Raw genomic sequence first — 13,340 nt, forward strand, 5'->3', positions numbered from 1 at the left:
ACTAAGACATTCCAGGCGTCTAAAACGTGACTTAACCCAATCTGGGTCGGGAACCCCTTTTGGTGTTATAGCATCATGTTATGCTTTAGCTATTGAAAAATAGCAGATCTACAAGATTCGAAAAACGACTGTCATAGAAACACAGCTTTTTCAGAAGACTGTCAGGATTTAGAAGACATTTGTCGAATCGTTCCGAGGTCAAAATGGTGTTAAAACCAAGTGAAAACTATTGAAAAAAGACTAAATGACTAAAACTAAAATCTGCCCCCCCCCCCCCCGTGTCTTACTTGCGTCGTTTGGCGGCGTAGGCGGTGTCGTTGTTGGGGGCGGCGGCTTGGGGCGTGGCGCGGGGCGTGGCAAACCACATCCGCGTGGGCGGAGCCATGGTCCACTGGTACTGTGTGATGGGCGGGGCTTGAGCACGGCCGCTGCAGAGTAAACACGGACGCACACACGCACAGAAGGTACACCCGTCAATAACCCAATCTGACCTGAGATCAGATTCATACGAGGTTTCCACTGGACACACACACTGGTCTGATTAACCCATTCTGACCCGAGATCAGATTCATACGAGGTTTCCACTGGACACACACACTGGTCTGATTAACCCATTCTGACCTGAGATCAGATTAAAAAAATGTCAGTCGTTCTTCGATTTTTCAAAAATAGCAGACCTACAAGCTCGTAGCGCGCCACTCGGTTGCGCGCTATGAGCTTGTAGATCTGCTATTTTTCGATAGCTAAAGCATAACATGATGCTAACACCAAAATGGGTTCCCGTTCAGAATGGGTTAAGTATGCCTGATATAATCGGTAGCATGATAACGGTATCGGACATAAAGACAAATGCCATATAGCGGAACGGTCTCAAAATGATCCAGGTTATTTTTATCGGTTTTCACCTTAGAGTATATATGAATAGAGACGGCATCAGAGTTCTCCTTCCATCCACTTTGCATTAAGTTGCTCTAAAGCGCATGAGGCGATTTCACTCCTCCTTCCGGTTATAGGAACAGAGTGCATTCTGGGATGGATTTGTCCCCAAACACATGAACACGCTGCCGTTGAACGCGCACGAGCGTGCTGCCGTCGTGAACGTGCACAATGATAGTCAACGGACCAGCGCGTTGTGTTTGGGGCCAGGCTGCAATATCACATTGGGCCACTATGTCCATTTGGCCTCAGGGTTTCCTCTGGGTGCCGTCTCTATTCATATATACTCTAAGGTTTTCACCAGCAAGAAAAAAAAAAGAAAAATGGAAAATGGAAAAAAAAATGTAGTTCAATATGAAAAGTGTCTTCTAGTCTAGAACAAAAGCCAAATCAAATATTATTAGAAGAACTTAAGAAATAATTTACTTAAAACTTTGATACAATTAATTTGTCTACTCATCTCATTCGGTTGTGAAAACAGACACTTGGAAAAGAGTATAGGCAAATTATTGTCTAACCACCGATCCCACACAGGGGTAAGGGGTCGACACTATGCCAGTCTAACCAGCGATCAGACACAGGGGTAAGGGGTCGACACTATGCCAGTCTAACAAGTGATCCCACACAGGGGTAAGGGGTCGACAGACTCGACACTATGCCAGTCTAACCAGTGATCCCACACAGGGGTAAGGGGCCGACACTATGCCAGTCTAACCACCGATCCCACACAGGGGTAAGGGGTCGACACTATGCCAGTCTAACCAGTGCTCCCACACAGGGGTAAGGGGTCGACACTATGCCAGTCTAACCAGCGATCCCACACAGGGGTAAGGGGTCGACACTATGCCAGTCTAACCACCGATCCCACACAGGGGTAAGGGGTCGACACTATGCCAGTCTAACCAGCGATCCCACACAGGGGTAAGGGGTCAACACTATGCCAGTCTAACCACCGAACCCACACAGGGGTAAGGGGTCGACACTATGGCAGCTAAATAAAATGTTGGGGCATGAGTTCAGTTTGCGAGCACATTTGAGTGAGAAGTCTGCTATAAACACAACACCAGATAAAATAAGGTCTTCTCAAGCTCACCTGCCGTTATTGCCGAGTGGTTGATGTTGCGGGTTTGGGGGTCCGGGGCCCAGCAGGCCGTTCTGGGCTGGATGCCGAGCGTTAGGAGGGGGGGGTCCGACTCCGGGGTACAGGCCTGTCCGGGCGGGATGCTGCGGGATTGGAGGCATTTCGGGGTACAGGCCTGTCTGGGACCGCCACCCCACACCGCCGTGGGGGAACATGCTGAAGGCCTCCGCGCTGGATCAGCATCAATACCACGACAGGCGTCTGGAAAGGAAAGGCAGCAGAAAAGATGGAGTTTAGTGGTAAATAGTAAATGGTGCATTTATATGGCGCCTTTATCCAAGGCGCTTTACATAGATGGTGCATTACATTCACCCATTCACACACACATTCATACACCGATTGCGGCGGAAGCTATGCAAGGCACCAACCAGCACATCGGGAGCAATTTGGGGTTCAGTGTCTTGCCCAAGGACACTTCGACATGTAGACAGGAGGAGGAGGAGCCGGGATGCGAACCGCCGACCCATGGATCATTGGACGACCTGCTCTACCTCACACACACCTTTACATAGATGGTGCATTACATTCACATTTGAGCCACGGACCACCATTTGATGACATTTAGCCTCTCAGACCCATTTGAGCCACGGAACCACCATTTAGACTGAAGTTCAGCTCTGATGAACACACCTACAATACCAGACATTCAGCACAAGGTTTCCCATCTCAAAAACGAATGCAATGCAACACACAGTAATATATAGAGCAATGAAAGAGCTGCATAGTCTTCCATCACAAATCAGACAGGCAACCAGTGGCGTGCACAGATAGACACTAGGGGGTGCTAGAGCCCTTTTGGCAATGTGCTCTTAAAAAAAAAAAAAAAAAAAAAAAAAAAAAAACGTTTTCTTTTTTTTCTTAATTTGTAGTGTGGACCATGGTGACATTGATCAATTATTGATAAAAAACGCCTCTACTATATTATTTAGGCCCCCACAATCTAAAGCTATGTTTCTATGTCAGTGGTTCTTCGATTAAAAAAATATAGCAGACCTACAAGCTCATAGCGCGCCACTCTGTGGCGCGCTATGAGCTTGTAGATCTGCTATTTTTCAATAGCTAAAGCACCAAAATGGGTTCCCGCCCCAAAATGCACTGCACAACTTGCACAAGGTGCCCTTTTTTTCACTTGAGCACCTGCCCCTCTAAATGTCTGTGCACGCCACTGCAGGCAACAAGTAAATCACATTTTAAAAACTAGAAAAAGTGCCCTTCTGGGCACAGGTCTCCACCAGGTTATCCACAGATCCGTGCAGTTAGAGGTAAAAACACTTTCGCCAGTTATAGCGCCACCTTGAGGTTGAGTTGAAATTGTTCATGTGGCATTTTGTCCTCGGCCTAGTGGGAATGTGGGTGCACAATTTCACGGAAATCACGCGATGTGTTCATGATTTGCAGCATTTTGTTTGAAACTGAGCACTCCTGTGAACTTTGGAAGCCAATCTTAACCAATCAGGATGGAGTGTGAGAAATCTGAAAGACCGGTTTGGTTGAATGGCTCTAGAGAGACTGTGTACCAATTTGCGTGATGTTTGGACAAAATCTGTAGGTGTGCTGTGCAAAAACTTGTTTTGCACAAAGCGGCCTCCTGGTGGCGCTATAACAGGCCGTTCTGGAAGGTTTGGGGCAGAGGTTCATCGTTGGCATCCAGGGAGTGTGTGTGCAAAATTTGGCATCGACCGGGTTAACGGTGGCCGAGATTAGCTGCTAACGGACGGACACACACACACACACACACACACACACACGGACGGACGGACGGAGTGCAAAACATACTCTCTCCCCATGCCTTCGGCCTGGTGGAGACAATAAGTTAAAGAAATATCTCATGTCACTTGCTTTTGATGATGGTCATTGAACACCGTTTAAAATCTTCCATACCGAACGGTAGGCTTCTCAAACTGAAATTGTATTCATGGTTTGCGATGTTATATTTATTAATCACTTGTTTTATATTTAGTTGTATTCTATGTTTTTCTTACAGTCTTGTAAAATGTATTTAATATGATGTAATTGTAATGTATTTTATGTGTGGACCCCAGGAAGAGTAGCTGCTACTAAAGGTAGTAGCTAATGGGGATCCAAATAAACAAAAAAACAAATTAGCCTCTCAGCCCCAAACAACTAAAACACCCTATAATATGTTGTCTCTTTTAGTTTTGATGAATTGAACAATGTGGACCCTGTTGTAAACAAGTGTAATGCTTAATTGGGTCGTACACTCACAGTTAACAGTCTTTGTATTGAGTTTGTGCTTGAAATGTACTGTAATTCTACAAACTGTTAATAAATATTTCAATCAATCAATCAAAAGTCTTTGGAGGAGATTTTGTCCACAATACAATGCTGTGTAAAAGTACTTATTCTTTAAATAACAATAATGCAGATGTTGTTTATTTAAAACACCAAATGTTAACTGTTGAGAGCGTAACAGTGTTACGCTCTCAACAGTTATAGATCTATAATAATATTATGAGGGTCCATTTGGTCAGCTGCATGTAGGGTGACCAGATGTCCCCCTTTGCGTGGGACAGTCCCTCATTGCCAGGACTTTTCAGGCATCCCACAAATTGAGACCATGTCCCACATTGTGACTGGCAGGCTTCACTGCTGAAATGCCTTAATAGTTAGTCCCCTAATAGTTGGCTCTCTTGCCTCTTTCCTGCAAGATGTGTTATTATTTTGTCTGTTAAAATAACATGAGAAATATCCCCTAGGCTATGGTACCAAGTCGGCCATACCACCCATGACCACAATTTGCATTTAAAACAAAATGTGAGACATCAGTTTGGATCTGGTCACTAAATGGGCATCAAGGTCTTTCCTGTTGTTCTGTAGCTGCTGTCTATGAGGTCTATAGTGGCTCAGTGCAGGGTGACAGGTTTGAACTGCATGGCCAAATTGTGTCTCTTTATAGACGGAGCTTGAAACAGAACCTATATTCTCAGTTGAGATTCTGGTTGGTTTACATTACTGGGCAAGTCACTTGAAGTCAGTGGTCAGGCTGCATTCAGGTGTTAAAATACCAACAGAAGTCAGAAGTCCATGAGCCAGAGCTCCAAATGTGGGCTATGATTACCTAATCTGGGTTCCCAGGAGTTTTTGAGACAAGATTACCAAATGAGTAGGAAAAGCTATAGATTTTTTTTTTTTTTTAATTTTAAATGGGTTAATATAGTTTAAACTGTTTCAAGTAAAGTACCGTATGATGACCCTTCCACAGGAGTTTTGATATATACATGTTATTTTCACCTAGGTGAAAAGGATGACACATTTTAAGAAATGATCACCATGAAACTTCCCCAGTTTTCTGAAATTGTACATTTAAATATGCAAATTAGGCATTATATAGGAAAACATGCCAGATTTTGCATAACTTTCCAGGATCTAAATCGGAAAAATGTGATATATAGCCAGAGGCAACCTTCTTATTTAATGTTGTTTACATGTTAGAATCAAAGGTTTTAAGTAATAAGTTAAAGTCGCTAACCCCGTCCCCCCCCCTGTCCAACAAAAGTGATATTTCTGCCCCTCAAATGAACACTTTGGATCTAGTCACCCTAGCTGCATGTTAGTAAACAAACACAACGTGGGGTTTAAACTCACCGCAGAGCAAACGGGAGGTCCCTGAAGAATGTAAACAATAATAACAACAACTAAAGCGTGTGTTATTATTCTGTTCACAGTGTAATATATAGAGTTATAAAAGACAAACGTAAACAAACACAATGTAATCTAATGTGTGTTAGCTTAGCTTCAGCCGTTAGCATGAACCCAAGCACCGGAACTACTTCCGTGTTGCACGAAATTACGTCACTTCTTCTTCTTCTTCTTCTCCTTCTGTTTCCTCATACTGGAAAGAAGGGAGGATAGTTGCTGTTTGTGTTGCTGCATGTTGTTCTATTGCATTATAGCGCCACCTGCTGGTTGGTGTTCAGCCTGGAATGGTCCTTGGTTTATTTTATTAGCAATGTAAAAAAAAAAAATGGTTCGTGATGTCTTGAAGTACTGATGGCAAAGAAGTATACTCAGATTATTTATTTATTTATCTTTCTTTCTTTCTTTCTTTCTTTCTTTCTTTCTTTCTTTCTTTCTTTCTTTCTTTCTTTCTTGCTTTCTTTCTTTCTTTCTTTCTTTCTTTCTTTCTTTCTTTCCTCAACGTAAGTATCTCCACAACGTGGAAATTGCAAACAAACAAGTAAAACAACAACAACACTAATAATAATAATAATAATAATAATAATAATAATAATAAATGTAGGCTAAAATAAAGATTTGTGGTGCATCAGTAAAAAGTACAATATTTACAATATATTTGATATAGACCTAATGCAGAGAGAGAGAGAGAGAGAGAGAGAGAGAGAGAGAGAGAGAGAGAGAGAGAGAGAGAGAACAGAGAGAGAGAGAGAGAGAGAGAGAGATACAGAGAGAGAGAGAGAGAGAGAGAGAGAGAGAGAGAGATACAGAGAGAGAGAGAGAGAGAGAGAGATACAGAGAGAGAGAGAGAGAGAGAGAGAGATACAGAGAGAGAGAGAGAGAGAGAGAGAGAGAGAGAGAGAGAGAGAGAGAGAGAGAGCAGCACTAAAGACTAAAGTCATTGCAGAACATGATGATTGTATTTATCCAAATTAGACCGTGTCTAAGGTTATTAAAGGTTATTTTTATTAAAGGTTATTAAACAGCAACAAACCAGACTCAAAAATGCACATGGACAGGAATGGAGCTCAGCTATATGATGATAAATCAACATAACAACATATTCAAATTAGTATACAGTATAATTATGCAAAACAACGGTTGGGACGGACACAAGAAGGAAAAAAGAGAAAACAAATGACAATTATAAATTCACAGAGAATTCCGGAGTAGCCGAATTCTTACCGTAAACGTATCTGACAAAACGTTAATGTATTCAATAGAGCGACTCACATGAAGTAAGCAGTGTTGTTTTTGGCAGCAAATTTCTATTTTATTTTAGTCATAGTCTTTGGACTGAAACGTCATTTAGTTTTAGTCACATTTTAGTCACCTGGAATGTCTTAGTGTTAGTCTAGTTTTAGTCGACTAAATGTCATAAGATTTTAGTCGACTAAATGTACAGTTGATTTAGTCGACTAAAATGTATTTTGGCGGGTCTTGATGCCGTCGTAATGAGTGTTTTTACACTTGCTGAAAATAGCCGATCTACAAGCTCACGACGCGTTGTGAGCTTGCAACCAAGTGTAACCAAGTGTAAAATTACTTATACTGGATCTCTTGTCCACTAGTCCCTTCCTAACATTTTAGTCTAGTTTTTATTTGTCGACGAAATTGTCAGTATATTTAATAGCTTATTAAATAGCTTAATACCGTAGCTTAGTTTTCATTTAGTTTCCATTTGTTATAGTCAGTGAAAAAAGGTAGTCGACGAACATTTTTCGTGTTAGTTTTAGTCGACGAAAACAACACTGGAAGTAAGCAAGAACAACACATGGTAATACATGACATGAGTGATGGGAGATTAATCTGCAAACACATCGCTATCGGACGATATTGGCCTTAAATCAATTCATCGGTAATCGGTATCGGTAAAAAATAATATATCAGATTTATCAGATATTTCATTTTATTATAATTATGTTGAAAAATAAATACATTTATTAATTTATTAATTTCTGATGATGAAGGCTGCAAATTATATGAGTGTTTTCTTGGGGAAGCTTTCGAAAGAGTCAATAATTTTAAAAATAAATATTACATTCAAGCAGTTTATGGTGGGATATGAGCCAACATTTATATATATTAAATACGTATATTATATAATGTTTACATTGGGATATGAGCCAACATATATATATATATATATATATATATATATATATATATTATATACAAATATATATATATATATATATGTATATAATATATATATATATATATATATATATATATAATACATATAATATAATGTTTATGTTGGGATATGAGCCAACATTTCAATAACGGTGGATCCCTATATAGTTTTGGTCTTGCTTTGCTTTTTTTTCAAATTCAGCCTTTTTTCAGAATGGACAAAATATTTATATATTTTAATTCAGAATGAGATCATCGGCCATGATCGCAATTAATTATATCGGATATCAATCTCTGCAAAATTGTGTCTCATCGGTGGAATGTCTATATAATGAAACTATACATATACACTATAGAGATAACATGCCAAGTCGAGCCTTTGCATTCGCCTGTAAGGTCGTCGAGGCTAGGGGAGGGGCTTTACGGGCCAGTGTTGTTTTTGTCGACTAAAACTAAGACGAAAAATGTTCGTCAACTACCTTTTTTCACTGACGAAAACTAATGGAAACTAAATGAAAATTAAGCTACGATGACTAAAACTAAGACTAAATATACTGACAATTTCGTCGACAAATAAAAACTAGACTAAAATGTTAGGAAGGGACTAGTGGACAACAGATCCAGTATATGTCATTTTACACTTGGTTGCTTGCTGAAAATAGCCGATCTACAAGCTCACAACGCGTCGTGTTGCGGACGCGTTGTAGATCGTTGTAGATCGGCTGTTTTCAGCAAGTGTAAAAACACTCATTACGACGGCATCAAGACCCGCCAAAATACATTTTAGTCGACTAAATCAACTGTAGATTTAGTGGACTAAAATCTTATGACATTTAGTCGACTAAAACTAGACTAACACTAAGACATTCCAGGTGACTAAAATGTGACTAAAACTAAATGACGTTTCAGTCCAAAGACTATGACTAAAACTAAAATAGAAATTTGCTGCCAAAAACAACATTGATACGGGCTAAGATGGAGTCTGAAGAGGTGGGTTTTCAGACTACGGCCGAAGAGATTCTATAGAACAAGAGGGGAAACTCCCTTTAAGTCCAACAGTAACAACCAGCGCCCATACCGCCGCCATTTTGGAGTGATGCCATAACTTCCGGTTAATACAAAAAAAAACAAAAAAAACAACATTAAAATGCCATGCTGTACAAAACAAAAACCTGTTTTTGTCCTATTCTACTCTCATAATATCTATTTACTCATTTATTTATCATGTTAATGAATGGATCAAAGCAGAAATTAAATTAGTAAAACATATTCATTCAGAATGTCAGGGTGCATGGTGTGCGCTAGAATTGTCCGCAATTGTCCTTTAAAAAACCCCTTTAAAAAGCTGCGTCGCTTTGAAGCTTGGTATCCTCGGCCGTCGCCAGTGGTGTGAACGCAGCGGCGGTGGAGCCGCTGGGAGTGGTATCTTTGGCCGTCGCCAGCGGTGTGAACGCAGCGGTGGAGGCTCCGGCGCTGTATGGCGTGGAATCTTTGGCCGTCGCCAGCGGTGTGAACGCAGTGAACACGGTGGAGGCTCCAGCGCTGCATGGCGTGGAATCTTTGGCCGTCGCCAGCAGTGTGAACGCAGTGGACGCGGTGGAGCCGCTGCATTGCGTGGTAACGTTGCTCCTGGAGGAGAGAGCGATGGACCGGCTGCTCCGGCTGGCGCTAGAAGGCGCGCGGCGGCCGCGGCGACGCTCCCTCCTCAGCCACGGGGCGCGGCTGGCCACCAGGTGGCGGAAGTGGCGCTGGAACTTCTTCCCCACGAAGGTGTAGAACACGGGACTGACGCAGAAGTACAGGTACGCCATGTTGCGCGTGACCTGTCGACAGAGGTGGAAAAAAAGAGTACTGATCAGATTCATACGAGGTTTCCACTGGACACACACACTGGTCTGATTAAGTAAAAGTACCAATAAAGCAATTTAGAACTACTCCGTTATACAAGTAAAAGTACGGAATTGAAAATGTGTACAAAATCTATTGAAAATAGCAGATCTACAAGCTCACAATGACAAACAAAGCTGCCTGGCACCCCCCCGAGCTATTTCGAAAGAAATCCCAGCGCTGATTGTGTTTAAATATTAATATATAGTCACAGTTTGGTCACATATATTATATAGTTTCAGTGGACAGTACTGACCTGCAGGGAATAGCCCAGCGCCTGGACCTCCCGGCAGGTGGTGGCGCTGTCGAGCAGGAGCAGCACGACGTTGTAGGGCGCCCAGCACACGAAGAACAGCAGCACGATGAGCAGGATGAGACGCACCGTCCGCAGCTTAGACACCATCATGGAGGACAGCACCGTGACGGAGATCCTACGATAATGATAACGATAATGAACTTTATATTTATATAGCACCTTTCAGAGCAAGGTTCCAAAGTGCTGTACAGTACAAGGTTAAAAGAAAAACACAAACACCATATAGCAAATCATAATCAAGGGCAGTTTAAAAACTAGAAACATAAAGAAAAGAAGACAACATAGCAGCAGTTTAAAATGAACAATCTCCTATATAAAGGGTAAAAAACAATCTGTGTAGAGGTGAGTTTTCAAAAGTGACTTAAACACATGTAGGCACAGATGGTGCTAACCTTACATGCACCGGTAGAGCATTCCATAGTCTGGGTGCCCGGGCGGCAAAGGCCCGACCACCTCTGGTGACTAGGTTCGTCCTAGGGATCTCAAGTAGGGCCTTATCTGAAGATCTGAGGGTGCGTTTAGATTTAGGTGGGGACAGCGTTTCCAGGATGTAGGTAGGGGCCAGTCCGTTCAGGGCTTTATAGGTGAAAAGTAACATTTTAAAGTCGCATCTGGCGCTCACCGGCTCAGAGTGGCAAGTATGGGTGTAATATGGTCTTGTTTCTTTGTATTATATATATATAAAATATAGTGGTCAACGTGTCGCAGCACGTGTGTGTGTGTGCGTGCGTGCGTGTGTGTGTGTGTGTGTGTGCGTGCGTGCGTGTGTGTGCGTGTCTGTGTGCGTGCGTGTCTGTGTGTGTGCGTGTCTGTCTGTGCGTGTGCGTGCGTGCGTGTGTGTGCGTGCGTGTGTGTGTGTGTGCGTATCTGTCTGTGCGTGTGTGTGTGTGTGCGTGTGTGTGTGCGTTCGTGTGTGTGTGTGCGTGTGTGTGTGTGCGTGCGTGCGTGCGTGTGTGTGTCTGTGTGTGTGTGTGTGTGTGTCTGTCTGTCTGTGTGTGTGTGTGTGTGTGTGTGTGTCTGTGTGTGTGTGTGCGTGCGTGCGTACGTGTCTGTGTGCGTGAGTGTGTGTGTGCGTGTGTGTCTGTGTGCGTGCGTGCGTGCGTGCGTGCGTGCGTGCATGCGTACATGCGTGCGTGCGTGGATGTGTGCGTGTGTCTGTGTGTGTGTGTCTGTGTGTGTGTGTGTGTGTGTGTGTGTGTGTGTGTGTGTGTGTGTGCGCGCGTGCTGTACAACCTGACGTAGCAGTACACGATGAGTGCCAGTGGGAACAGGAAGAAGAGTCCCAGCTGCAGGAACTTCCCGGTCGCCCGCAGCGCGGCCAGGTCCACGGCGTCCCCGGGGTTCTCCTCGCAGAACAGCGCCCCCATGTGGACGTACGTGGTGTAGAGGATCATGGGACGGACGCACGCCAGGCCGCTGAGCAGCCACACCGCTGCACACGACGCCACGGCGTAGCTGCGCCTGCGCAGCCTGACGCAGACGGTTTATGGGGAAAAGCACTTTTTTTAATATTGTGAAAATAGCAGATCTACAAGCTCACAACGCCTCGTTGCCACCCCCCCCCCCCCCACCCTAGGGGACACAGGGAGAACATGTGAGGGTACCTACACTAGGGGGACACGGGGAGAACATGTGAGGGTACCTACCCTAGGGGACACGGGGAGAACATGTGAGGGTACCTACCCTAGGGGACACGGGGAGAACATGTGAGGGTACCTACCCTAGGTGACACGGGGAGAACATGTGAGGGTACCTACCCTAGGGGACAGGGGGAGAACAATGACCTTGACCTTTCTGACCTTGGTGCCAGGGAGTAGACCACGGCCAAGTGCCGGTCAAAGGTCATCAGCGCCAGGAAGAGCACAGAGCTGTAGAAACCCAGGAAGTAGGCGGAGCTGACCAGCTTGCACATGACCCTATAGGAGCCAATCAAAAACAAAACACATGATGACCCTATAGCAGCCAATCAGTCAGTTAGTGGTCAGTTACCTTCCGAACACCCAGGAGGTCATCTGGTGGTCAGTTAGTGGTCAGTTAGTGGTCAGTTACCTTCCGAACACCCAGGAGGTCATCTGGTGGTACACCGCCCAGAAGGGGAGGCTGGACATGAAGACGAGGTCAGAGACCACCAGGTTGAGCAGGAAGATGTTGGTCACTGTGGTCAGCTTCTCAAACCTGGAGCGTAGGGGAGACAGAGAGAGAGAGAGAGAGAGAGAGAGAGAGAGAGAGAGAGAGAGAGAGAGAGAGAGAGAGAGAGAGAGAGAGAGAGAGAGAGAGAGAGAGAGAGAGAGAGAGAGAGAGAGAGAGAGAGAGAGAGAGAGAGAGAGAGAGATAGTCAATGCAGGGAAGGCGTACTCCCCTTCTTCGTCCCACTGGTCACAGAGAGAGACCGGTCAGCTCTCTCATCAGAGACCTGTGGCCGTCTCCAGGTACGGGCACAGAGTGTAGACCAATCAGAGCTCACCTGTATAGATGAGGACCAATCAGAGCTCACCTGTATAGATGAGGACCAATCAGAGCACACCTGTATAGATGAGGACCAATGGGAGCTCACCTGTAGATGATGACCAGCACCAGGCCGTTTCCCAGCAGACTGAGGAGGAACATGAGGAAGTAGAGATGGGAGAGCCGCGCGCCCAGACCGTTGTCCCCCGTCCGCTCACACAGAAACACCTCCTCCTCCTCCTCCAATCACAACACAGATACACCAATCACAACACAGGTACACCTCCTCCTCCTTCAATCACAGACACAGCCAATCACAACACAGAAACACCTCCTCCTCCTCCTCCTCCAATCACAACACAGAAACACCTCCTCCTCCTCCTCCAATCACAGATACAACAATCACAACACAGAAATACCAGAAACCGTAGTGGTCTCCCTTATCTTATTTACAACACAAATAAAGAGTTTCCACGTTATAGACAGAAACAGCACAGCCGTGGGGTCTCCCTTATCTTATTTACAACACAACTAAAGGGTTTCCACGTTATAGACAGAAACAGCACAGCCGTAGGGTCTCCCTTACGTCCTCGACGTCGCTGCCGTTGTATTCCGACATGTCGTAGTCCCAGTACGCTGCCGTCCACGTGGCGTTCATCTCTGACGTCATCTCTGATGTCATCTCTGACGTCATGAGGTTTTAACCCTGTGAGAACCACTGACATAGAAACATAGGAATTTAACCCTGTGAGAGCCACTGACATAGAAACATAGGGTTTAACC

The 13,340-nt window shown here is 44.3% G+C and overlaps 1 protein-coding gene across 1 annotated transcript; it reads right to left on the reverse strand.

Moving 5' to 3' along the window:
- Window positions 1-9,246: 9,246 nt before the first annotated feature.
- On the reverse strand, window positions 9,247-13,214 carry LOC310871864 (C-C chemokine receptor type 3-like; the record flags this gene model as incomplete). Its single annotated transcript, XM_083783501.1, has 7 exons — window positions 13,144-13,214; window positions 12,667-12,797; window positions 12,162-12,287; window positions 11,912-12,028; window positions 11,346-11,582; window positions 10,053-10,227; window positions 9,247-9,732 (listed from the first exon to the last, which is right to left on the reverse strand). The coding sequence occupies exons 1-7, from the start codon at window positions 13,174-13,176 to the stop codon at window positions 9,247-9,249; spliced, it is 1,305 nt and encodes a 434-aa protein (XP_083639627.1). The 5' UTR covers window positions 13,177-13,214.
- Window positions 13,215-13,340: the final 126 nt, after the last annotated feature.

Source organism: Protomyctophum parallelum (assembly GCF_964188405.1).
Source record: "Protomyctophum parallelum genome assembly, chromosome: 15".
NCBI classification, from domain to species: Eukaryota; Metazoa; Chordata; class Actinopteri; order Myctophiformes; family Myctophidae; genus Protomyctophum; species Protomyctophum parallelum.